The sequence below is a fragment of the Neovison vison genome, chromosome 4 (assembly GCF_020171115.1).
Source record: "Neovison vison isolate M4711 chromosome 4, ASM_NN_V1, whole genome shotgun sequence".
NCBI lineage: Eukaryota > Metazoa > Chordata > Mammalia > Carnivora > Mustelidae > Neogale > Neogale vison.
In genome coordinates this window covers 194,640,643-194,664,933 of record NC_058094.1, presented here as the reverse complement: position 1 = coordinate 194,664,933, position 24,291 = coordinate 194,640,643, and the positions used below count along the sequence as shown (strand labels likewise).

At 42.4% G+C, this 24,291-nt stretch overlaps 1 protein-coding gene across 1 annotated transcript; it reads right to left on the bottom strand.

The window, feature by feature from the left end:
• Positions 1-12,542: 12,542 nt before the first annotated feature.
• LSMEM1 (leucine rich single-pass membrane protein 1) lies at positions 12,543-19,420 on the bottom strand. Its single transcript, XM_044244574.1, has 3 exons — positions 19,206-19,420; positions 17,360-17,488; positions 12,543-13,573 (listed from the first exon to the last, which is right to left on the bottom strand). Exons 1-3 carry the CDS (start codon positions 19,327-19,329, stop codon positions 13,443-13,445), a joined length of 384 nt encoding a protein of 127 aa, XP_044100509.1. The 5' UTR covers positions 19,330-19,420; the 3' UTR covers positions 12,543-13,442.
• Positions 19,421-24,291: the final 4,871 nt, after the last annotated feature.

The window sequence follows — 24,291 nt, the reverse complement described above, 5'->3', positions numbered from 1 at the left end:
TAACCCACTGAGCCACCCAGGTGCCCCTAAAGATGGAGCTGACATTTGAAAATGGGCATCCAGACTTCAGGGGAAGAGGGTATTGTAGGAGGATCCCAAGCTCACCTTGTCCCACAGATATACCTAGAGAACAACAACATCAGTGGAAGAGATGAAATCAGGAGCCAAACTGACCCAAAGGCATGGCCACAGGACAAAGGGATACTGCAGGTACAGAGAGGGGAGGATCACACCCTACCCCAGGCACCCCAGGCAATGGGAACCTGCACTGGGCTGATGATTGCCCAAAGATTTGACTTTGTAAACCAAAGGGGCTTAACTTCTTCAGCTCTAATGATTAGGGGGACTTAAACACATGGAACTTTAATGATCAGTGGGCTTGGCTCTAGGAAATCTGGAGGGTGATGGAACACTGAATAATTGCCCTCAAAGAGACAGCACAACAAACAGTCCTGCTGAGATACAGCACGGAAGGAGCAAATTGAAAGACACATGGAGTGTATGGTGGGGGGAGGCTAGAAGAGTTGGGGGGATTTGTTTGCTAATCTCGGGGCCTGTGCTGGAGGAGCAGGGATCTTTAGGAGACTTCTATTAGAACAAAAATTAAAAGAATTTGCAAACGCCAAACCAGCCTACAGGAAATATTGAAAGGGGTCCTCTAAGCAGAGAGAGAGCCTAAAAATAACAGAAGACCAGAAAGGAGCAGAGACAATATACAGCAACAGTCACCTTACAGGCAATATAATGGCACTAATTTCATATCTTTCAATAGTTGCTCTGAATGTAAATGGACTAAATGACCCAATCAAAAGATACAGGGTATCAGAATAAATAAAAAATAAGACCCATTGATATGCTGTCTGCAAGAATCTCATTTTAGACCCAAAGACACCTCCAGATTTAAAGTGAGGAAGTGGAAAACATTACCATGCTAATGGACATCAAAAGAAAGCTGGGATGGCAATCCTTATGTCAGATAAGTAAGGACTATAATAAGAGATGAGGAAGGACACTATATCATACTTAAAAGGTCTGTGCAACAAAAAGATCTAACAATTTGAGTATCTATATCCCTAACATGGAGCAGCCAATTATATCCACGAATTAATAACAAAACCAAAGAAACACATCAACAATAAGACAATAATAGTAGGGGACTTTAACACCCCCTCACTGAAATGGACAGATCATCTAAGCAAAATCTCAACAAGGAAATAAAGGGTTTAAATGACACACCGGACCAATGGACATCACAGATATATTCAGAACATTCCATCCCAAAGTAAGAGAATACACATTGTTCTCTAGGGCACATGGAACATTCTCCAGAATAGATCACATCCTGGGTCACAAATCAGGTCTCAACTGGTACCAAAAGATTGGGATCATACCCTGCTTATTTTCAGACTACAATGCTTTGAAACTAGAACTCAGCCACAAGAAGAAAGTTGGAAAGAACTCAAATACATAGAGCCGAAAGTGCATCCTACTAAAGAATGAATGGGTCAACCAGGAAATTAAAGAAAAATTGAAAAAATTCATGAAAATGAAAGCACAACTGTTCAAAATCTTTGGGACACAGCAAAGGCATCCCTGAGAGTACATAGCTATACAAGCCTTTCTCAAGAAACAAGAAAGGTCTCAAGTATATAACTTAACCCTACACCTAAAGAAGCTAGAGAAAGAACAGCAAAGAAAGCCTAAAACCAACAGGAGAAGAAAAATAATAAAGATCAGAGCAAAAATCAATGAAACAGAAGCCAAAAGAACAGTAGAACAAATCAATGAAACTAGGAGCTGGTTCTTTGACAGAATTAATAAGATTGATAAACCCCTGGCTAGACTCATCAAAAAGAAAAGAGAGGACCCAAATTAATAAAATCATGAATGAAAGAGGACAGATCACAACCAACACCAAGGAAATACAAACAATTATAAGAACATATCATGAGCAACAATATGCGAGCAAATTTGACAGCCTGGAAGAAATGGATGCATTCCTAGAGACAAATAAACTACCAAAACTGAACCAGGAAGAAATAAAAAACCTGAACAGACACATAGCCAGTGAGGAGATTGAAGCAGTCACCAAAAATCTCCCAACAAACAAGAGCCCAGGGCCAGACAGCTTCCCAGGGGAATTCTATCAAACATTTAAAGAAGAATTAATTCCAATTCTCCTGAAACTGTTCCAAAAAATAGAAATGGAAGGAAAACTTCCAAACTCATTTTATGAGGCCAGCATTACCTTGATCCCAAAATCAAAGACCCCATCAAAAAGGAGAATTACAGACCAATATCCTTGATGAACATAGATGCAAAAATTATCGCCAAAATATTAGCCAAGAGTATCCAACAGTACTTTAAAAGGATTATTCACCATGACCAAGTGGGATTTATTCTTGGGCTGCAATTTTGGTTCAACATGTGCAAATCAATCAATGTGATACAATACATTAATAAAAGAAAGAACAAGAAACCATATAATGCTCTCAATAGATGCTGAAAAACCATCTGACAAAGTACAACATCCTTTCTTGATGAAAACTCTTCAGTGTTGGGATAGAGGGTACATACAACAATATCACCAAAGTTATTTATGAAAAACCCACAGCAAATATCATCCTCAATGGGGAAAAATTGAGTGTTTTCCCCCTAAGGTCAGGAACACAGCAGGGATGTCCCCTATCACCACTGCTATTCAACACAGTACTAGAAGTCCTAGCCTCAACAATCAGACAACAAAAAGAAATAAAATGCATTCAAATCAGCAAAGAAGAAGTCAAACTCTCACTTTTTGCAGATGATATGATACTTTATGTGGAAAACCCAAAAGACTCTACTCCAAAACTGCGAGGACTCATACAAGAATTTAGTAAGTGTCAGGATATAAAATCAAGCACAGAAATCAGTTGCATTTCTATACACCAACATCAAGACAGAAGAAAGAGAAATTAAGGAGTTGATCCCATTTACAATTGCACCCAAAACCATAAGATACCTGGAATAAACCTAACCAAAGAGGCAAAGAATCTATACTCAGAAAACTACAAAGTACTCATGAAAGAAACTGAGGAAGACACAAAGAAATGGAAAAATGTTCCATGCTCATGGGCTGGAAGTACAAATATTGTGAAAATGTCTATGCTACCTAAAGCAAGCTACACAGTCAATGCAATCCATATCAAAATACTATCAATGTTTTTCAATGAAATGGAACAAATAATCCTAAAATTTATAAGGAACCAGAAAAGACCCCGAATAGCCATAGGAATGTTGAAAAAGAAAGCCAAAGTTGGTGGCATCACAATTCCAGACTTCAAGCTCTACTACAAAGCTTTCTCCCTGGTGGTCTAGTGGTTAGGATTCGGCGCTCTCTATTACAAAGCTTTCATCATCAACACAGTATGGTACTGGCACAAAAACGGACACATAGATCAATGGAACAGAACAGAGAGCCCAGAAATGGACCCTCAACTCTATGGTCAACTAATCTTCGACAAAGCAGGAAAGAATGTCCAATGGAAAAAAGACAGTCTCTTCAACAAATGGTGTTGGGAAAACTGGACACCCACATGCAAAAGAATGAAATTGGACTGTTTCCTTACACCACACACAAAAATAGACTCAAAATGGATGAAAGTCATCAATATGAGACAGGAATCCATCAAAATCCTTGAGGAGAACACAGGCAGCAACTCTTCGACCTTAGCCTCAGCCACTTCTTCATAATAGCATCGCCAAAGGCAAGGGAAACAAGGGCAAAAATGAACCATTGGGACTTCATAAAGATCAAAACCTTTTGCACAGCAAAGGAAACAGTCAACAAAACCAAAAGACAACTGATAGAATGGGAGAAGATATTCACAAATGACATATCAGATAAAGGGCTAATATCCAAAATCTATAAAGACCTTATCAAACTCAACACCCAAAGAAAACACCCAAAGAAAAAATCATCCAGCCAAGAAAAGGACAGAAGACATGAAGAGACATATCTGCAAAGAAGACATCCAAATGGCCAGTCAACACATGAAAAAGTACTCAACATCACTCGACATCAGGGAAATACAAAACAAAACCACAGTGAGATACCACCTCACACCAGTCAGAATAGCTAAAATTAACAAGTCAGGAAATGACAGACATTGGCAAGGATGTGGAAAAAGGGGAACCCTCCTACACTGTTGGTGGGAATGCAAGCTGGTGTAGCCACTCTGAAAAACAGCATGGAGGTTCCTCAAAAAGTTGAAAATAGAGATACCCTATAACCCAGCAATTGTAGTACTGGGTATTTACCCTAAAGATACAAATGTAGCGATCTGAAGGGGCATGTGCAACTGAATGTTTATAGTAGCAATGTCCACAATAGCCAAACTATGGAAAGAACCTAGAAAGAACCTTTCTATCAACAGATGAATGGATAAAAAGGATGTGGTATATATATACAATGGAATACTAAGCACCGATCAAAAAAAAAAATGAAATCTTGCCATTTGTAATGACATGGATGGAACTAGAGGGTATTATGCTAAGAGAAATAAGTCAATCAGAGGAAGACAATTATATGATCTCTCTGATATGAGGAGTTTGAGAGGCAGGGCAGGGGGCCATGGGGAGTAAGGAGGGAAAAAATGAAGCAAGATGGGACCGGCGAAGGAGACAAACCATAAGAGACTCTTAATCTCAGGAAACAAACTGAGGGTTGCTGGGAAATGGGAGGGAAGGGATAGGGTGGCTAGGTTATGGATATTGGGGAGAGTATGTGCTATGGTGAGTGCTGTAAATTGCTTAAGACTGATGATTCACAGACCTGTACACCTGAAGCAAATAATACATTATATGTTAGTAAAAAAATAAAAATAAGGTTAAATCCAACAAAAAAGTTCACTAAGAAAAAGTTTGGGTAATGGGCATTGGATCTAGCAATGACGTCATAAGTTCTATTACCTCAGCAAGGACAGTTTCCACAGGCAGCTGGGGTGAATGTCCAATTGCAGCAGGTAGTGAGGAATGGATGGGAGTTCCAACTATAAGAGACAATGGGTATACCCCACCATTTTGAGAACTCTAGGCAGAAAGGAGAAGTAAGAAAAAAAGAAATGGCTAGAGGAGATAGCAGGAGAAGGATTTATTAGGGTAGGAGAGACTTACATGGGTATCAAGGAGCTATTGTAAAAAAACAGACATAATAGAGAAATCATAGTACCAGGCTAAAAAAAGAGACTAAGATCAAAGACAGAAAGTGGTGCACATTGACATGAGTCTTAAGGAAAAGCCACAATTGGGGTGAGGGTTGTAGGTAGGTCTGTAGAAAGAAAAGATGGCCACTCAGAGAAACCCTCCTGATGGCTTTTGGTATTCACTCTGAAGGTAGAGTGAACAAAAATCCCAGTTTGCTGGGGACAGAGGCTTTTGCAGAACAACTGGTCAGCCTATTGTGGGCTCAGGGACATGCCTTCCCTCTTTTTCACTGGGTCATAAAATTGGGGTTATGCCCCCAAATGATTATGCCTTATTTCTTGCTTTGCCATTGTGTGATGATCTCATCTTCCCACTTAGGGGTAAGCTCCATAAGGGTGGAATGTCTGTGTGGTGAAAAGACACTTCAGGAGCTGCATAAATTCCTCTGCTTCATTGTGAGATAATTTCCAACAGACCTGAAACAAGGTTACCTTGTGAAAACCTTCATAAAAGAGGGATCAAAGAGGCCACCTCTATGGACTTTCCCAAAATTCAAAAAAATTACGAAGTTCCCACCAGAACGAGCAGAAAACCACTCCTTGGCATCCAACCCCACTCTCAGCATTTTGCTGTGAATAAGAAATATCACAGCCACTTTCCTTTGTTAAGTGCTTACCAGGTACTAGGTATCACTTTGTTCAACTATTACAGCAACCTTATTAGGTAGGATCACTCCCATTTTATAGTAAGATGACCAACACTCAGAAAAGGTAAATAGCCAAGGTCACACATTTAATGAGCACAGAATGAGATTCAAAAGTAGGTCCCTCAACTCTAAAACACACAGTCTTCACCGCTATCTAGGTGACCTTCTAGCCTAAGAGCCTTTTCCCCAGACATAAACCCTGAGCTGTCCTATGTCTGAAGCAACCTTTCACTCTCTCATGGATATCTCAAATTTTATTTTAACTCTTGCCTTCTTTCTTCCTTTCAAAGTGACCTCCTTCCTCTGAAATAACCAACTGCCACCAGGTGTCCCTCCTCTCCTATTAGTGAGCACCACTTTGTTCTAATTGCAAATCAGAGGGCAATGCAAGCAAACTGGAAAGCCTTCCTAGCTTAATTCAATTACACAAATTCATATTATCGAGCAACATACTATACCCATAGGACACCCAGATGAGAGAGCAATGCAAAGGGTTCAACACAAGCACACAAGGACAAGGCAAAATCAGAGAGCTTCAAATCAAGTTCTAGTTGACAGGAGGAATAGATGGCATCAAACTGTTGGGGGTAATGATTATGGAATGTGATGATTAGAGTCCTTTGTGACTTCTACAAGTAAATATCGAAAGGACTTGGGTTTTCTATCATCCATACTGAATGAAGGTTTAAAAATAGGTCCCCAACTGTACCTCAAAGGCGACCTAATGTCTTTTTCCTTCCTTGTTTATTTTCTGCATCTGTAAGAAACTGTTTCTGAGACCTTACGTGTGATTCAGATGTTGACCCCAGCTCTTTAATATTAAAGGAGTTTGGGGGAGTGAGGATGTGGAACAGAATATTTAAAATGACTTTAGGGCATTTAAGATGCCATAATTAAATTATTAACTGGTTTTTCAATTGCTTGGCCGACTCCCTTTGTTCATCAGACAACAAATGCTCTGTGGTAGTAGCACTCCACAATCAGGAGGAATATTCCTGATGGAACAAGCTTGTTACATTCTGTGTCTTTGAGGACTCATGCATGAATAATGCATCATGTTTTGAAATTTAGAAAGGGACTTGAGAGTCAGAGGAAACCAAAAAACAAAGAAAAGTTCGGTCATGACTTCCTTTCCTACAGCCCATGACTTCTTCATCTATCTGGGCGGACACAGAGTGGCCTATGTCTTCCTCCATCTGCGAAGATTTCAAACGCTGCAGCCTTGCCCGTGGGCAGTCTGTTTCACACCACGGCTGCTTTCTCTGCCCTCATCCCCTTCACATCCTACTCCCCACATTCCTGGCGTGAGAGAAAATGTCTACAGAAAAATCCTTATTATTTTATTGGCAAGACCAACTTCGAAGGAAAAAAAGAAAGAAGAAATGAAACAAAGTTAAAATCTTCCTCTAATTTCCTTCTGACCAATTATGTGACTTCCTGTAAGTCCATTTTGATTTCTTTTAGATAGTGAGGGAAATTCAGGGGCAACATAAGCTTTGCCCCCAATTAACGCTAGCAAAGGCAGAAATTTCCACATGTAAGCCCAATTTTCATCTCTTGACACTTTGAAGAGTTCCATCACACTGTATCAACAGAGTCACAGCTCATTTCAACTCTATTTTTTTGCTCCTCCGTGCTGAGGACTGAATTCATCATTTGCCTCACATCATCTCCATGATTGTCACTGGTCTCAGCTGACTGTGGAGTATTTTGGTATTGATTCTATTTCTTTATCTCACCACCTGGGTAGAGTTATTTCTAAGTCCCTTGTAAGTGTTACGTCAAAGGGGAGGGACATCTGACCATTCCTCAATAGCATTTTTAATCACTAGGGAATGTCAATAGTCTGTCAAAGGACCTATAAAATGTCTTCAGCAGAAGATGTCAAAGACAGGAGGTTTTCATTCGAAATGAAGACAAGGCGGATTCTGTCATAATTAGCGGGGATGGGGCAAGGGTGGTCATTCTCATGTCCAGCCAGGATGCTCCCTTAAGTGGCACCTGGAGCAGAACTACCTGTATCTCAACCAGAAATCTAAAATCTGAATCCTTTGTGTCTTTAGATCAAGGTCAAAGATACCACTTTCCAACGTACATGAAAAGACAAACTGTTAGACTGTCTACCTGTCTGGTCAGCTTTGTGTGTCTCATATTTGTAAGCCCACACATCATGGTATCCCAAAGCTACCACTTCAGGAATAATCCTTCTTTGCTCTCCTGGGGCAGGACTCCCTGTCTGGCTTTTCTTCAGGACCCTTACCTTTCAGGGTTCCTGGTTTCTCACTCACATCCGCTATCAGAACAGCTCTCAATGGCTCTTCAGAAAAGTGAAGTAGCCCCTTCAATGGGAACTTAAGCCAAGTGCAGTTGAGAAGGTCTGGCTATGGGGGAAGGGAGGGAAATAAAAAGTAGAAATTGGAATGTTCTTCTCAAGACATTAATAGGTCTTTGACAAGAGATCATGAATGTTCCTTGGAAATTAAGAATCACATCCATAAATGATCAGATGGCTCCCTTTTTTAATGTACAACTCATTAGTGACTTATAAACACTACAGAACCTGAAGAACTTTCTATCAAATTCCTCAGTTTTCACCAGAAGCAATACCCTCCTTTGTTACCAAGGAACAACCTGAAAGTCAGGGAAGCTGACAACATGAAAAGAGGTCAAGGCTACACTCTTACTCATGCACAGTACCAGAATCCAATCCCAAGTTGACTCCAAATCCGTGATCTGTATAGTCACTGGTCCAAACAGAGCACCAGAATCATCACAACAACTTTTTAAAAACATGAACTCCCAACACCAGCCCCTGCCTGCCAGCTCAGAATGTCTGAGAGGAGGATCGAAACTCAGGGTTCTTGTTTCTTTTTTTTTTTTTTTTTAAGATTTTATTTATTTATTTGACAGACGGAGATCACAAGCAGGCAGAGAGGCAGTCAGAGAGAGAGGAGGAAGCAGGCTCCCGCTGAGCAGAGGGTCTGATGAGGGGCTCGATCTCAGGACCCTGAGATCGAAGGCAGCGGTTTAACCCACTGAGCCACCCAGGCGCCCCAGGTTGGTTTTTTTTTTTTTTTTTTAAGTCTTCCTGGTGATCCCCTCAGTGAGCACGTTGGAAACTGCCATCTCCTGTTTGTGGTTGCAGGCCAATACCACTTTCTCATGTCTTATTTGCACAAACATTCTCCCCCCCACACCCCCATTTCCAATGATTGCAATTCACTTGTTCTGTAGAACCAAACTGAAAACAAAAACTTTTTTTCAGGCTGAAGTCATCATCTCATCCATTTTTTAAAATTTATTTATTTGAGAGAAAGAGAGCAGAGCGAGAGAGAGCACGGGATGAGGTGGTGCAGGGAAAGGCAGGACAGGGAGAAGAAGGCTCCCCACTAATCACAGACCCCCATGCAGGACTGATCCCAAGACCCCAGGATCATGACCCAATCTGAAGGCAGATGAGTCAGTGACTGAGCCACCCAGGCGCCCCACATCATCTATTTTTAAGAAACCTCACAGGTTCTTGTGATTTAAAAAATTATATAAAGGATCCAGCACAGAGCCAGGAGTTTAGCCACACAACACATTAAATGCTTCCGTCTGTTTTCTCTGGCTCTTCATACTTTAAAAGCAAGAACTATGGGGGTGTTAACCAAATCTTTTGGTTTCAGGAACAAAATTTCGTTTGAAAAATATCTTCAACATCAAGACCTCTCCGAGTAAGACACTGAGACAGCATATTATTATCAGGTGCCGGGAGTATTACCATTATAAGTAATTGACGTGCACGTGTTTGATTAGCTGTTCTCACAAGATCTATACGCTTATCACAACGCCGTCCATCCCCAACCAAAAGTAATGTCCCCCCTATCTTCCCAGTTTGGAAAATAATTTCTTACTAACATACCAGATGACATAGATCAGGAGCCCACTTGGAGGGAGGACCACACAACCCACACCACCAAGTGCGGCAGAGACGCTCCAATCCCACTCGTTATAGAGAATTAAGCTTGTTCTGACTTGCTTTTTCATCACATCTTTAAAAATCCTTTTCACCTTCACAGTGAGAAGAATAGTATTTCTATAATGTTTTCCCCATAAAAATTTTGACTAAGAAGCTTTTATCTTCACCAAGTAAGAATAAGGGGGCACACAGGTTCCAATAAGAATAATTTCATTTTTCCTCTTTTTTAAAAAAAAATACACGTCCGGACTCCGTAAAAAGATAGCTCACGGCCCTGTCTCCCTTTCACAGCTTCTTCTGCGCAAACTCGTTTACAAAGGGACTAGATTGCCAGTCTTTTCTGATGATCTCTCTTTCCCTCATCCCCGTCTGAATTTAAATGGGGTCATTATGTCAAGCTGGAATAAAATTATTTTATACACCCTAACTCAGAGAAATCTTGTTTTCACTGAAATTCTCTTGCTAAGCAATAAAAATGGGCTAGAACCCAATGGTTCGTGCTGTACTTCTAAGACACCTCGGTTAGTCGACGTGGCATGCGCACCCCAACACTTCCGTTTTCCACGGGCTGTCAGTAGTAAAATAAGCAATTGTTTTTGTTATTTTTAACTCTCCAGGTTTGCTCTGTTCTTACCCAAAAGCCTTGCTTTGCAGATTGGCATCCACCCACCGGCAGTCCCTAGACAGAGGGCCTTGGTCTTTTCTGGAGAAATGAGTAATATTGTGTCCCCTAAACTGGAGCTCAGCCGCCACGCTGGGAAGCTGGGCCTCCTAGTTCAGGCTGCTGCGTGCCCCAGTGTGCTCCAGCGCTGCGTGCCCCCACGTGCCTCCACGCGTCGGCCGCAGAGCGTGGGGGGAAGGGCTGGGCGAGGCTCACCTACAGGCTGTTGCCAAGGCAGAACTCTGAGGCGCTAGAAGAAGGTGGAATAGAAAGTACATGGCTGAGGCACCTGGGTGGCTCAGTCGTTAAGGGTCGGCCCTGGGCTTGGGTCGGTGGTCCCGGGTCCTGGGATCAAGCCCCGCATCAGGGGCTTTTCTCTCTGCAAAGAAGCATCAGGCCTGCTTCTCTCTCTGCCTGCCACTCCCCCCCTTGCTTATGCTTTCTTTCTCTCTCTCTCAAATAAATAAAATCTTTAAAATAAAGAAAGAAAGGGCATGACCTGGGACCTGGAGGCAGAAGTTGTGTGTAATCCTTCTATCCCAGTGGAGCCCATTGCCAGAAAAAAAAACCTCTCTCTCTAAGCCCCTTGTGAACACATACAGAGTCCAAAGAATGATGCAAATGTTCTTTTCTTTTCCTATCAGGATACGTCTCAGGTCAGCTGTCTTTTCGATTTCTTTTTCTCCTCTGCTTGCTCCCTCTTTCCACTGAACCCTGTGGCACATTATTAGTGCTGGACAGTCAGACAGATTCCTGGCTCCATCTCAGGTAGGCAAATGTAGACCCTGATGTTCATCAGACTAGATTATTTGGTAAACAATAAAACCCTCCTGCATTTATTGATCATCTCCTAGAACACAGTAAATTTTTTGCTACAAAGCCCCTCGCCCTCTCATCCTTGGCTGGATGAGATCAGGATACTATGGTCTTAAACACTGCAGCAGAAAAAAATATTTTGGCTTTACGTCCCAAAGACTTAATGCAGAGGTTTAAATGCAGTGGGTTATTTCCACCATACCATACTTATTACTTTTAAAAATAATAATTACAATAACAACTCATACTTACTTTGTTTCTGCTAGTTTTCAGTGCTTTATTAAGCACTGAAGGCTCTGTTAAGCCTCCCAACAATATTAAGAAATAGAGTTAAAAATTACCCAGTTTCACTGAAGTTAATTTTTCAAAACTCACAGTAAACAGTGGCAGCAGCATCCAAACCAGGAAATTGGGTTCCCCAGCCCATGTCTCAGCTGCCACATTAGACTGCTATGTGGGCAAAGAGTACAAAGATTCAGTAATGCAAGAAGAATCCATTCTCAAGACCTCGTGTCCAGCATGGTGATGACAGTTAACAACACTGTACTGTACACCTGAAATGTGTTAAGAAGAGAGCTCTTCAATATTCTTACCCCTAAATCCCCCAAATACAAATGGTAACTATTAAAATTATGCATGTATTAATTATTTTAATTGTGGTGCTCATCCAACAATATGTATATCAAAACATCAAGTTGTATACCTTAAATATATACAATTTTTATATGTCAATGACAGCTCAAGAAAGCTATTTTGAAAGAAAGGAAAGGGGCGCCTGGGTGGCTTGGTCAGCTGGGCATCCAACTGTTGATTTTGGCCCAGGTCATGATCTCACGGTCCTGGGATTGAGCCCTGCATCTCTCTCCTTCCTGATAAATTATTTTGCCACAACCCAACAACAGTTCAATAAGAATTTTCAGTACACACAAATTTTATATTATTAAAATATTCTATATGATATCTATCAATTTTAAGAAGCGAGTATGCAGGACAAATGCTTTTGAGTGCAAAAATAGGTAAGTAAAATGTCTTGTGTTTATTTCATCAACTAGTGTTATAAAATGTAAACATGTGTGTTTGTGTTTAATAGTTAAGGACAGGGTTTTCATCAGCCTAAAATGAGAGAATTGCAATGCATTCTTCAATAAACTTGCACAATATATTTGCATTACATAAAAGATTTTCTAAGATTCACATGCTTTTTAAGTCCATTTATATCACAGCATATCATATCACAAACTGTGTACCTGATCTTTTGAGCTAAAACAGGGCAGGTTCCAGATATTCCAAATATACAATTTCTTCCTGTAGTTTAGTAAAGACCACAAACTTATCAGATTTCTTCAAAATTAATCAGCAGAACACTGAGGGTTTTTTGCATGAGAAAAGAAGCCAACAAAGCTTATATAACTTATATATATAACCATACATTTCCCTTGTTCCCCAGTTGAACGTGACCTCTTCTAAAGTAGATAGACGGTTTGCACAAAGAGCTCAATAAACATTGGTTAAATAACTCAGGCTCTCTCTTTTGACTTCCACCCTACCATACACATACCAGTACTACTAGCAAATACCAGAAGGCAACTGGCTCTGAAGTCAGCCCAGCCCCTGTCCCTGGGGAAGTAAGAGTCAGAGTTTAATCACCTGAGCAGAATTTATTTTATTGCGAAGAGTCATCACCTGGTTCCCTTGAATACAGATAATTCACTGGATTCATCAAGCTGTCACAGGAATTCATAAGTGTGCTTGAGGTGCCATGAACCTCACCAGCTCAGTGAACTTGTTCTGATGGCAAAGCTCCTTTTGTAAGAGAAAGTGTAGGTGCGGAGCCGAATTCTCTTGCTAACCTTTGTTCTCCTTCATGTCAGCCACCCTTAACCCCAATGAAGCAGAAGGACCCTACCATAAAATGAGCCCTTTTCTGCCTAGTACCCCCATGGCCCTTGGTGTTGGAGTCGCTCCCATCCCTGCAGCAGAAAGTTGGCCCCAGGGTTGGGATCCCGAATCAGAGTCTGTTGCCTGTAGAAATGCGCAAGCTCAGTTCATACCCTGCAGGCGCCCAGTCAAGTGCGAAGCTCCGTGTTAGCAGCTGCTTTTAGATGTTCATTTCTTTAGTTTTGTTCAGCGTCCAGTTGATTGAGTCGCTTTACAATCAGGCTGTTGATTCTCTTAAGATCGCCTATGTCCTTTGCCTCAGCTGTTAGTCTTCTTGACACGTCATCCATCTTGTTTCCAGTTTGGACTTCAAAATAGAAAACAGACTGGGTTACACTGGTTTCCAGGCTGTTCCGTCAGGACTGGTTAGTGCCATGTTAGCTGAGTGCTGAAAGGACCCCGTGGCCAGTCCCCTGCTCCAGTCTCCCAGGCAGCCCGGATGCCCGGGAGAGGAATGGCTTAAAACTAAAGTTATCTACCAAGTGGATTATTTTTACAATTTGTTGGGGCCAGCCTAGACTACCTTTGGAAGCTCCGCACAGATTTTGGTCGAGAAACATCACTGTGAGCAACCAAGGGAAACCACTGGCTTGTCTCATTATGAGCACATCAGGGAAGTGATTGTTACTTTGTCTTTTTCAGAGACCTCTTCTCAGAAGGTTTTTGGCTTCTCATCAGGAAACGAGGTTTTCTGGGTTATGATCTTTTTTTTTTTTTTTAAGATTTTATTTATTTATTTGACATACAGAGATCACAAGTAGGCAGAGAGGCAGGCAGAGAGAGAGGAGGAAGCAGACTACCTGCTGAGCAGAGAGCCCAGTGCCGGGTTTGATCCCAGGACCCTGGGACCATGACCTAAGCTGAAGGCAGAGGCTTTAACCCACTGAGCCACCCAGGCACCCTTGGGTTTTGGTCTCTTTTGACATAGCTCTGCTGGTTCTGGATTACCAGCCCATAAATGAATATGTAAGAATTCCCCTCAGACCATCCTGAGAACAGAGACAATATTTTCAAAATAAACCAAACTCCTGGTGATAAAGTCAGCTACAGAATGGAACACATTGAGGTCTGCTGATCAGAGTTAAAATTTCCAGGAAATGCAGCACAAAATCCACACTTAATATTTGAGCTTCTTGATTTCCAATTTAGGCAAGTTTTTCCCAAGCTATCTGTCAGGAACTAATGCCACAAGGCTTAGTGAATAAACTAATAAGGGAAGGAAAACTAGAAATTAGAGCTTCCCCTTCCAGGTTTGGGACAAATTATTGTTCAGAAGCTGCTTCTTTCCCATGTTTGAAAAATTATACTGGATGAATTATGGTCCAAAACTTGAAGGAAGGATCTTTTTTTTTTTTTTAAGTTTTTATTTATTTATTTGGCAGACGGAGATCACAAGTAGGCAGAGAAGCAGGCAGAGAGAGAGAGGAGGAAGCAGGCTCCCTGCTGAGCAGAGAGCTCGAGGTGGGGCTCGATCCCAGGACCCTGGGATCATGACCTGAGTCGAAGGCAGCGGCTTTAACCCACTGACCCACCCAGGCGCCCCTGAAGGAAGGATCTTAATTGAGATTTGCTACAGAGCAAGATGGAATACCACTTGCTTCTGGGGAAAAATGTGAAACAAAATTCCTAACACATGAGATACTTTTCCCTCTTAGGAACCTCCTATAACATTAGTCACAAAGAGAAGGAAGCAGCAGCCATGTTGGCTTAACTGTGTTCCACAATACACTGATTCCAAATTAAACTAAAAAAAAGGGGGGGGGGTTGCAGGTGCAAAAAAGTTAGAGAAAAATTATATACTGACTTGCCTCTTGGAAACTCAGAGGAAGGTTAAAAAAAAAAAAAAAGAGCATTATCTAACTCAGCAATTCTCAGGTGCATTTGACCATAGGATCCTTTTTTTCTTCAGGCAACACTTAGTAATATCCTATGCACCCAGTATTCTCAGGAACACACTGCCTGGCCACTAGAAACTGCTACCAGAGGCATCCATAGTTATCTACCCTTGCTGTCTATTATTCCTTTTTAGCAGAGGGATTATGACAAAAACCTAAGGCGTGTTGTTGGGGTTTTATTTTTTCTAAGATTTTTATTTATTTATTTGAGAGGGAGAGACAGAGATTGTGAGAAAGAGCACAAGCTGGGAGGGAAAAGAGAACCAGACGCCCTGGCTGAGCAAGGAGCCCAACCTAGGACTCGATCCCAGGACCCTGGGATCATGACCGAGCCGCAGGCAGATGCTTAACTGAGTGAGCCACCCAGGTGTCCCAAGGCCCCATGGTTTAATAAGAAAGTAATCGTCATAAAATAAGCCTTCTCTCTCATGTAAAAAGACCAGAGTTTTAAAGAATACAGGTTCTTCCACTTCAGAGAAAGGTTACAAATCTGCACTCAATCCCACTGAGAGTAAAAAGATTTCTTTGTTAAAGAGGAGCACAGGCCAACTTCATTTCTAGATGCCTGTGCCAACTCTGGTCTTAGTTTGATTTAAGTTTTGTCTGAAAACCAGAGGAAGTCCTTACTTTATTACTTCAACGCAGGAAATGAAGGGCAGGGGAGCTCTGGAGCCGGACAGAGGGTTTGGATCCTGGTTCTGCCTCTGATTAGCAGGGTAAACATGGAGAGGCAAACTCTCTGGACCTTCGTCTTGCATTGATGAAACAGAAATATTAAATACTACCTCAAGACGTAAAAATTAAGATAATTAATTTATGTGTCTGGCACAGAGCAACTGCCCAATAAAGACATCCTTTACTCATGTCTTCTTCCATTTGTTAATATGACTTTGCCCTCAATATAAAACACCAGCAGCAAATATAAAATAAACCATATTTATAAGGATGCTGATAAAGTCATGCTCTTTGAGGTAGGGCAGGAGAATCTTTGGGCACTTATGAGCTGTGGACCTTGGGCACGGTAGTTTAACTCAGTCACTGTCCCAGATGGGTGTGGCAGAATGATATTTGGAGCATTCATTTTGGTTGGTTGGTGTAACATGTCAGAAGGTAATCCATAGGCTCTCTATGGTCCTGAAGGTTCAGGAACAAACCACATCCAGCCGACGGTCAGATACAAGGGCACCTTGTCAGGAAAGTTGCCCTTGCAGCTTCTAAGTGCAAGAAGGCAAGGGCTGGGTGAAAGAAGCCATGAGGGAGGGAGTTTGGGGGGAAATAGAGTGGGAAGCTATCAAAAAGTCCCATCCTCTGCCCACCTGTCTCCCCTGATCACCAGCACTACCTCTAATCCTGAATGAATTTAAATTAAGGGCATTCCAAAGACATGGGCTCCACTTCTCAATGCCGATCTTCAAAGGCTCCACGGCCTGCAAAGTAGGAAAGGGCAGAAGGAATGACAGTGTGGTGGATCCAGGGGGAAAGGGTGTCCAAGATGACTCCCTCCACTTGGGCTTCTTTCACTCTTCTCTCGGGGCTGGGAGGAAGCTGAAAAGAGTCCTGGATGATGGCCCACAGGGGGTAGCTGAGAGAGAACACTGGTGGGCTTGAGGGCGGGGGGGGGGGGCGGTCTTTTGGCTGAGGAGCTGTGTGGGACAGCCCAGGTCCCCACGGGAGAGGTCAGGCCCAAGCCAAGAGCAGGCAGGGCAGCGAGGAAAGCCCAAGCACTGTCAAACCGGAAAGAAGTGGTCTTACCGCCTTCCTAGCCTTCCTAACACTGCCTCAGGGAGTGGGGGGCGCCTGCAGAGCCCTCAGGCTACCAGCTGATTCCTGGGAAGTGAGAAAACCTGGAAAGGAGTTGGAAGCCTCAGCTGTGATTCTGCTACAGACCTGAATGAATAGAACCGTTTTACACTGGACCAAGAAAACTGACAGTCACCAAGGATAAGCCGCCGGTCATTTGACAGCTAGGGACTTCAAGTAAGAGAGTAAAGTCCTAGGAGGTGTTTGTGAACTTTGGGCACCAGGGGCTTGTGTCCCCACGATCCTCCTGGAGCCGCAGGGGTCACTCAGGGCCACCGCACACCCTCTTTCAGCATAGCTGTGAGTGCCAAAAAGCACGTCTCCTCCCAGAACAAAGTTAAACAACCAGCCACAAAGTAAGAGCCTTTGAGTAATGAGAATATGTCGGTGGTACTTACCTATTAGAAAAATCACGAAGGAAACCAGTGCCAGGCTGACAATCAGCACAATTATCAGCCCCATAAAAAACAGACTATGACTTCCGTTTCCTGAGTTAGTGCCAACATCCGGGATTTTCTCCTCGAGGGCTGATAGGAAACAAACAAAAACAATGACAAAAACTCCTCCGCAGATGGCTTGTCCACACACCTGAACTGTCCCCATGATTAGAGTGTAAGGGATACACCCGTTTTCCCCAGTGATCGCCCTGGGGAAACCTAAGAGTGACTTAGGTTTTAAGAATGCCTTTGGGCTGGTGCTCTTTGTGAATTTTTTACCTTCTTCCAAATTGGTATTCAAAAAACAAGGAATCTCCTTGGAAAGTTCTTTGAAGATGGTGTTAACACTGAAGGAGCCGGACCGGGGCTTTTCCTGGGCTGGGCAGAGGAAACTACATACATTAAAGGCTCAGAACGTTGGAGGCTCTGTCTGGCCTTCTGCCAATGTGACCCAGGAGTAAAAACACAGCTGGCTGGGACACCTCTTCTAAGCAGAAGGCTGACTACTCTGGGAGGTCACCCAAAGACACAGATGTCTCCTTGCATCGTGGAGGTCATCAGTGAAGCCCACATCCATTTAAGCAGAAAAATGGCTCCAATGTATTTTTGTCTCTTAGAAGCATCTTTGCGATCAAGCTGCTCTGGAAACAAGGTTCTTCCAAATGTTCTGAAGTTAAATTGAGACTGCAACTATGCTTTTAAGGCAGCTTGGGTCAGCCAGAGCATGAAGCATCTGCATGTGGCCATCATTTTGTAAGACCTGTGTGCCTAGTGACACCCAAAGTAAATTCATTAAGAAATAGAGAGACTTGGGAAGACTAATGACTTCCTTTTTGTATTCTCTCCTCCTTGGCATCGGTCCCACACAGGGTGCTACTTGATTGTAGCTGGGTGAGTGCCTTGTGTCCTGAGCCAAGTCACCCTACAACAACCTTTGCTTCCTAATCAAAGCGATGGCATAAATTGGCATCGAAACACCTGCGTCTATTGAGACTTACCCAGTAAAAGCAGGTGAAAACCCAAACGCATTAAAATGAAGAAACAAGCAAGACCTCAGGAAGGATGGAAAAGGGGAATAATAGGTGTAAATTTGGGACAGTCAGAGTTTAGAACAGAGTTTAGAACAAATGGCCAGTGGAAAATTAAGGCCTGTATTTGAATGCCACAGTTTAAGCTGGAAAAATGGGGCTCAGAATGATCTGATCGAGCTAGTTTACAATATTTAGGGAATAAAGTCTACATTTAGTAGTTAGCAGATTTTTGTTTTGCTTTTCCCCTCCTTTCTTAAGCCTTTAGTTGGGGCCATTTGTAATTTGTAAGTAGAAAATTAAGTTGATTTCTTTGCCCAATAAAATTCTAGTGCCTTTTTAAGAGCTGGAGGAATGTGTGGAGCATTTTCCAGGAATGCACTATGAAGTCAGAGCTCTCTAGGGAAGTGGGCCCCACTGGTGATGTGGATGGGGTCCCCAGCAGGTGCAACAGATACCCAGAGGGAGGAGCAAACCTCTTGGAAGACCTGAAGCCTCCAACCCTTTCCTGGGAGAGACACTCCACAGGAAAGTCTCAGAACCCTTGAAGACAGATTCCAAATCTTGCTTAGAAGCCAAGAAAGCCCCTACACCTGGCAAGTACTAAAAGAACAAAAACAAGAATTGCCTAATAATAAATAGCACTTCAGACGTTGAGCTGTTCCTAATGCCAACCCTGCCCCACCCCCACACACACACCCAGGTCCAGATTAGCATTTGCTATTTTTAGGTGGCCTGGAAGCCAGGAAGGGCCCTCGAGCCTGGGAGGAGGCACATACAGAACAGGTGCTGTGATCCCGCAGGACAGAGGTTAAGTTTGTTTAAGTCGTTTATGGAATCCACAATATAAAGTTTTCTGTCTTCAGGCATGCCTCCAGGGCCCGTGTCCTGGGAATGATTCATTGTTCCTGGAAGAAAAGAGTGAAGTGAAGCAGCAGGCTGGGCCCAGGAGCCCGGGTCACAAGAACCACAGGCCGCAGGCACATAAAGAACCCTCCACGTGCATTCCTTTCAGCCAAAGGTCTAGAAGAGCTGTGTTTGTCCAGAAGGAAATTTTTCCTTGTGGGGACAACTTCGTATCTACTCTTTTTGCCTGGCTTGCCAGGAAGCTCAGACTCAAGTGTGTGGCCCGGTCTGAGCCCTTTATACCTTGCTTCTCTGAATATCCTTCTCCACCTCCGCTGATTCCTCAGTTCTATCTTCCCCGGGCCTCCTTTTTTTATTTTCTAAGTTATTTTAAAATATTTTTTTCTTTTATTACATTGTTTATATTCTGGTGAAATGCCTCAAATCCTTTGCCCGAGAAAAGTATGTATAAACATATAGGGCCTCGGGCCCAAAGATTCTGAGGGGAGAAGAGAGTATTAGGATGAACTGTCCTAACTGCATGAGGTTTTAAAACAAAACTGCAATTTTCTTTTAACTCTTTATTTTATTAATACATTATTTATTTATTTATTTATTTTATTCTTTTTTAGTATTTATTATTTATTTATATATATATATTTTTTGAGAGTGGGGATGGGGCAGAGGCAGACCAGGAGAGAGAATCTCAAGCAGACGCCACACTGAGCACAGAGCCCGACACAGAGCTCGATCCCATGACCCTGAGATCATGACCAGAGCTGAAATTGAGAGGCAGACGCTCAACCAATGGCACAAAACTGCCTTTTTTGTATTTTATATTCTCCCTCAATATGGCATATGAGTTTCTACCTTAAATGTACCCTTTAGCCCTGAGCTGCTGGCTGGGAGTCCTCAAGACGAGATCTTCACAAGCTTAGAAGCTATAGACAGGAACCCTATGGCAAGCTGGAGACCGGACTCTGGGACATCTGAGGTCTCTTCCTTCTGAGTTTCCTTAGATCAAGGTCACTTACATAATACAGAATTTTAAAAGTGAGACTTATATTTTCTAATGACAGCACCACTTCAGACAACCCCGAAAAGCCTGAATGGATTAAAAAGGTCTATTTTAAGCTGTCTGTCCAGCACAACAGAGAAATGATGGCCCTTGAACTACATGAAATACAGAGCTCTAGGAAGACAAACTCAAATTACTATCAAAGCTGTCTCTTTCACAGTTCTCTCTTTTCATAAAATGAGTCTGATAGTGATCCCGGGCTTTTTGATCTGAAGGGGATGGTGGACATGCTCTGGTCTGGTCCCCATCCTTTCCTCAGTGAGGATATCGAAGCTGAGCTGGGGAATGCCCGAGATCATCCATTTAGTTAGTGGCGGAGCTAGAAGCGGGCCTCTCGCTTCAGAGTTCTCTGCGTCGTCCCTTTCTTCTCCGCATCCCTCCCTAACCCTCTTTCAAACCTCAGCTCAAACCTCTCACCTCTTCTAAGAACCAACCTGCTTCTCCTCTGTGCTTGTGCTGGATGCAGTTACCTTCTTCCACCAGAACACTTAACCTGTTTTACAACATTTATTGCTCCCATCTTTGACTTTCCCAACTGACAGAAAACTGTCAATTTTCTGAGAGTCAGCACCGAATTCTCCCAAGTGCCCAGTGTCAAATGGATAAGCCAGTGACTTAAGTGGGAGTAATTAACATATTTTATTCAAGAGCTGAAGCTCACCATTTTCAAAAGAATTTAAGGCAGTTAATAATAAATGCACTAATGGAAATAAAACTGAGTGTAAAAATCCTCATGTGATATCTAACTGGCCTCTGGTAAACTCAATAAGCTTTGTGCCTGCTGATAGAAAGCAACACACTACTTTCCATAAACATTTTACAATTTTCTTTCAATAGCACTTACAGAATGAAGAAAAATAGGAGAAACCAAATTCAGGGGGGAAAAAAGATGTGAACACCTATAGAAGATCTGAAAAAAGAATCAGCCATTTACTAAGTAGATTAAATTATATTCTAAAATATTAAAAACCAGGAATTTTCCAGTGATACCTGAAACCCACTAGGAGTTATGAAAAAAAATATGCTCCTGAAGTCCTAAGAAAAACAGCGAGTTCAGAATGACCTGGGGCGCCTGGGTGGCTCAGTCAGTTGAGAGGCCACCTCTTGATTTCGGCTCATGGTCTCAGGTTTGTGGGATCGAGCCCCTCATCCCACTTTATGCTCAGCGGGGAGTCTGCTTAGGAGTCTCTCACCCTCCCTCTGTCCCTCCCACCACATATGCTCTCTCTCTCTCTAAAATGAATAAATAGATTTTTTAAAAATGCCATGGACTCATTAAACTTTTGCTCAACCAAAGTTAAAGACTGAACAAGGTGTTTCAGTTACCGTGAAATTTTAATTAACAAAAATACATAATTCTCTGGGTAGTTTAGCTACTACTGAAGCACACCTTAGATACTGAATTCCAAATAGACCCCTGGAGCATTCATAAGGGAATGACAAGGAGTGGTCATTTTTTAAAAATCAGCAGCAGCATATAAAATAAAGGAGCCTTAGAGCTCAATCAAATCTTATCCTCTCACAGGTAAAACCATAGTGACTGAGGCATGGTCACAGATTTCTATTCTTCCAGAGATGTTTCGTGTGTTATTATCTCATATACTCTACTCTCTCCGATACTAAAATTTGATGAAGACTAAAGGTTATATGTTTCACATCATAAGATCATCATTCCAGCCATGGCTCCTATTTTAGGCTTGGTGACTGACGCGTGGTTCATTTTTGGATCTCTGACTTAATGTCCTTGAGCCTTAGCTTCCCCTTTAGGAATGGAATTCGTATTGCTCAAATCTCAGGCTGAAGCTTAATTGACGTTTACAAAGTGGAGGGCCAAATAGAAAATCACAGCCACGAAAGCTAACCCAAGAGCCGTGCAGTTAATTAAATCTCCAAATCATTAGCCTAGCTACTGCTGACTACAAAGGTGACTCAGGGCAACATGGAGTCCAAAAGCACTAAGGCAGCAACTTAAGCTATGAAGGGCCCTGAAAGTAAATTTCTTATTCAGGATTAAGTCACAATATAAAGAGATGCCACTTTCATGTATTTTTAAAATTAACTACAACATGCAAATGGAAAATAAAGACCTGTCCAAGAAAACAGAGTTGGGGGTCTGTGGTTCACGGCCACCAAGTGCTCACCAATGACTCGATAAGTAAATGGATATAGGATCACATGGCTCTAAAATGAGGACCCACGGCTGTTGGCATCCAGTTGTTGCTATCTGTGGCTCCTCCGTAGAAGGGCAACAATCAGCAGGGCTGGTTACTAAATTCTGCCTCACCCGGGCTCAGCCCTCCTCCCTAATCCTGGTGTGCAAATCTGCTCATTAAGGTGGACCAAAGTAGTATCCTTTTAATGGAGCTCTTTCTGATACCTGGCACTAAAACATGTAAGTAATTTCATTTTCCTCCAGCTTAGATCAATGCTCACAACGGATTCTTTTCATCATTTAAGGACTCTTTCACTACCTACAAATATTCTGACAGAATAGTTGTCTATGAAAAATGGCTTTGCTCTTTATTTTTTAACCAAAGGTGCTCGGTCTCAAAGCTCGGAAGTAACACACCGATATTGCTTGCCACAGGATCAGAACTGTTATAATTGGGCATAACTCAAAGCTAACAGGAAGCTTTATTGAGTGAGTCATGGTAATTTGTTTTTTAATTCCATTTCAGAGTCAGTGCCTCTTCACATTCAGGAATTAATTTTTTAAATCAAGTTTAAATCATTTCTATCAAAAGTTAAAAGCAGAGTGCATGCAACAAAAAACATCCCAGGCTCAAGAATCATAATGAGGTCGGCAGAGTAATAACATGCAAATTACTTACAAAAATGTGAGCTTTGACTGCTAGGCGGCCAGGAAAAAAAAAAAAAAAAAAACCTAATCAGAAGCAACTGCAACAAAACTTTACAAATTCCGTGATTCTTTGTTTGCCTTCCTTCAGCGCACAGGTGCTCCTACAAGGCCCAGAAACCCCAGCTTGATGTCGGTCTATATTTAGTGTTCATTTAGCCAAGCAATGTAAGATGCCAAATACTTTTTTCAAAATGTCAGAGGTTTTTTGTGAATATATTGCTGAAACCATGCTTTGAAAATAAAAAGCCACCATGCTTTGATTCAGTTGGTAACTGAGGAGGTCCTTATTGGACCAAAGTTAAATGTTATTTGGCTGGTGTGTGTGTGTGTAAGCAGACACATTTCTAGCGCCTCGGCCACGGTATGCGCCCATATATAAATGTCCACTAGCAGACTGGAGCTGCCATCCTGACAACTACCTCACACAGGACTCCAGACCAGGCAGAGGATGGCAATCAGCAAGGACAGAACAAGGTTGTGATATTATCTAGGGGCATGGCACTTCAGAGAGCCCCTAGGGCGTCCAGTCACTAGGAAACAGGATTGTGAGGGGGAGATTTTGTGGCTCCAGACCCACCGCAGGAAAGGGAACCACTTTGTCTCATCCACCTCCCTGTCTACTGCAAAGCTTTATTCACTCAGTTTTTAGGCATCCTCCTTTCTCAGGAATGTCGGGCTTTCTCTTGTGTGGCTCCCTCACGAACACGCCAAGGAGCTTCTGCCCTCTGCTGTACATAAAAGGAGCTACAGTGAGTCCTGCCGTCCCTGTGAGTCCCACTTGAAGGCCACAGGGACAGACTCTCCCAGCGGGATGCTGAGGGCTGGGTACTAAAGGGATGCGCAGTCATTTCTAATCCCACCTTCCACTGCCCCGTCTAAGACAGACATTATTTGTCCTTGAAACATTTTGTATGTCAGTGAGAAAATATTGGCTTCACAGAACTTCCTTTACATTTTACATTCAGTACAGAGCTCACCCTACTTTTAGGGGAAAGGAAAGCCATTTTCTTAGGCTTCATCTGTACCAGCGGACCAATTCATGCAGAAGACCTAACTCATAACTGCCTTCTCAGAACTATAT

Bases quoted from the DNA above. Each gene is read 5' to 3' on its own strand.
- LSMEM1 (XM_044244574.1), bottom strand. From the start codon at position 19,329: ATGAATCATTCCCAGGACACGGGCCCTGGAGGCATGCCTGAAGACAGA. The intron at 17,489-19,205 runs GTATGTGCCTCC...GTTTCCTATCAG, and splicing joins GGGATCACAGCACCTGTTCT to CCCTCGAGGAGAAAATCCCG. The intron at 13,574-17,359 runs GTAAGTACCACC...TCTATTTTGAAG, and splicing joins CTTCGTGATTTTTCTAATAG to TCCAAACTGGAAACAAGATG.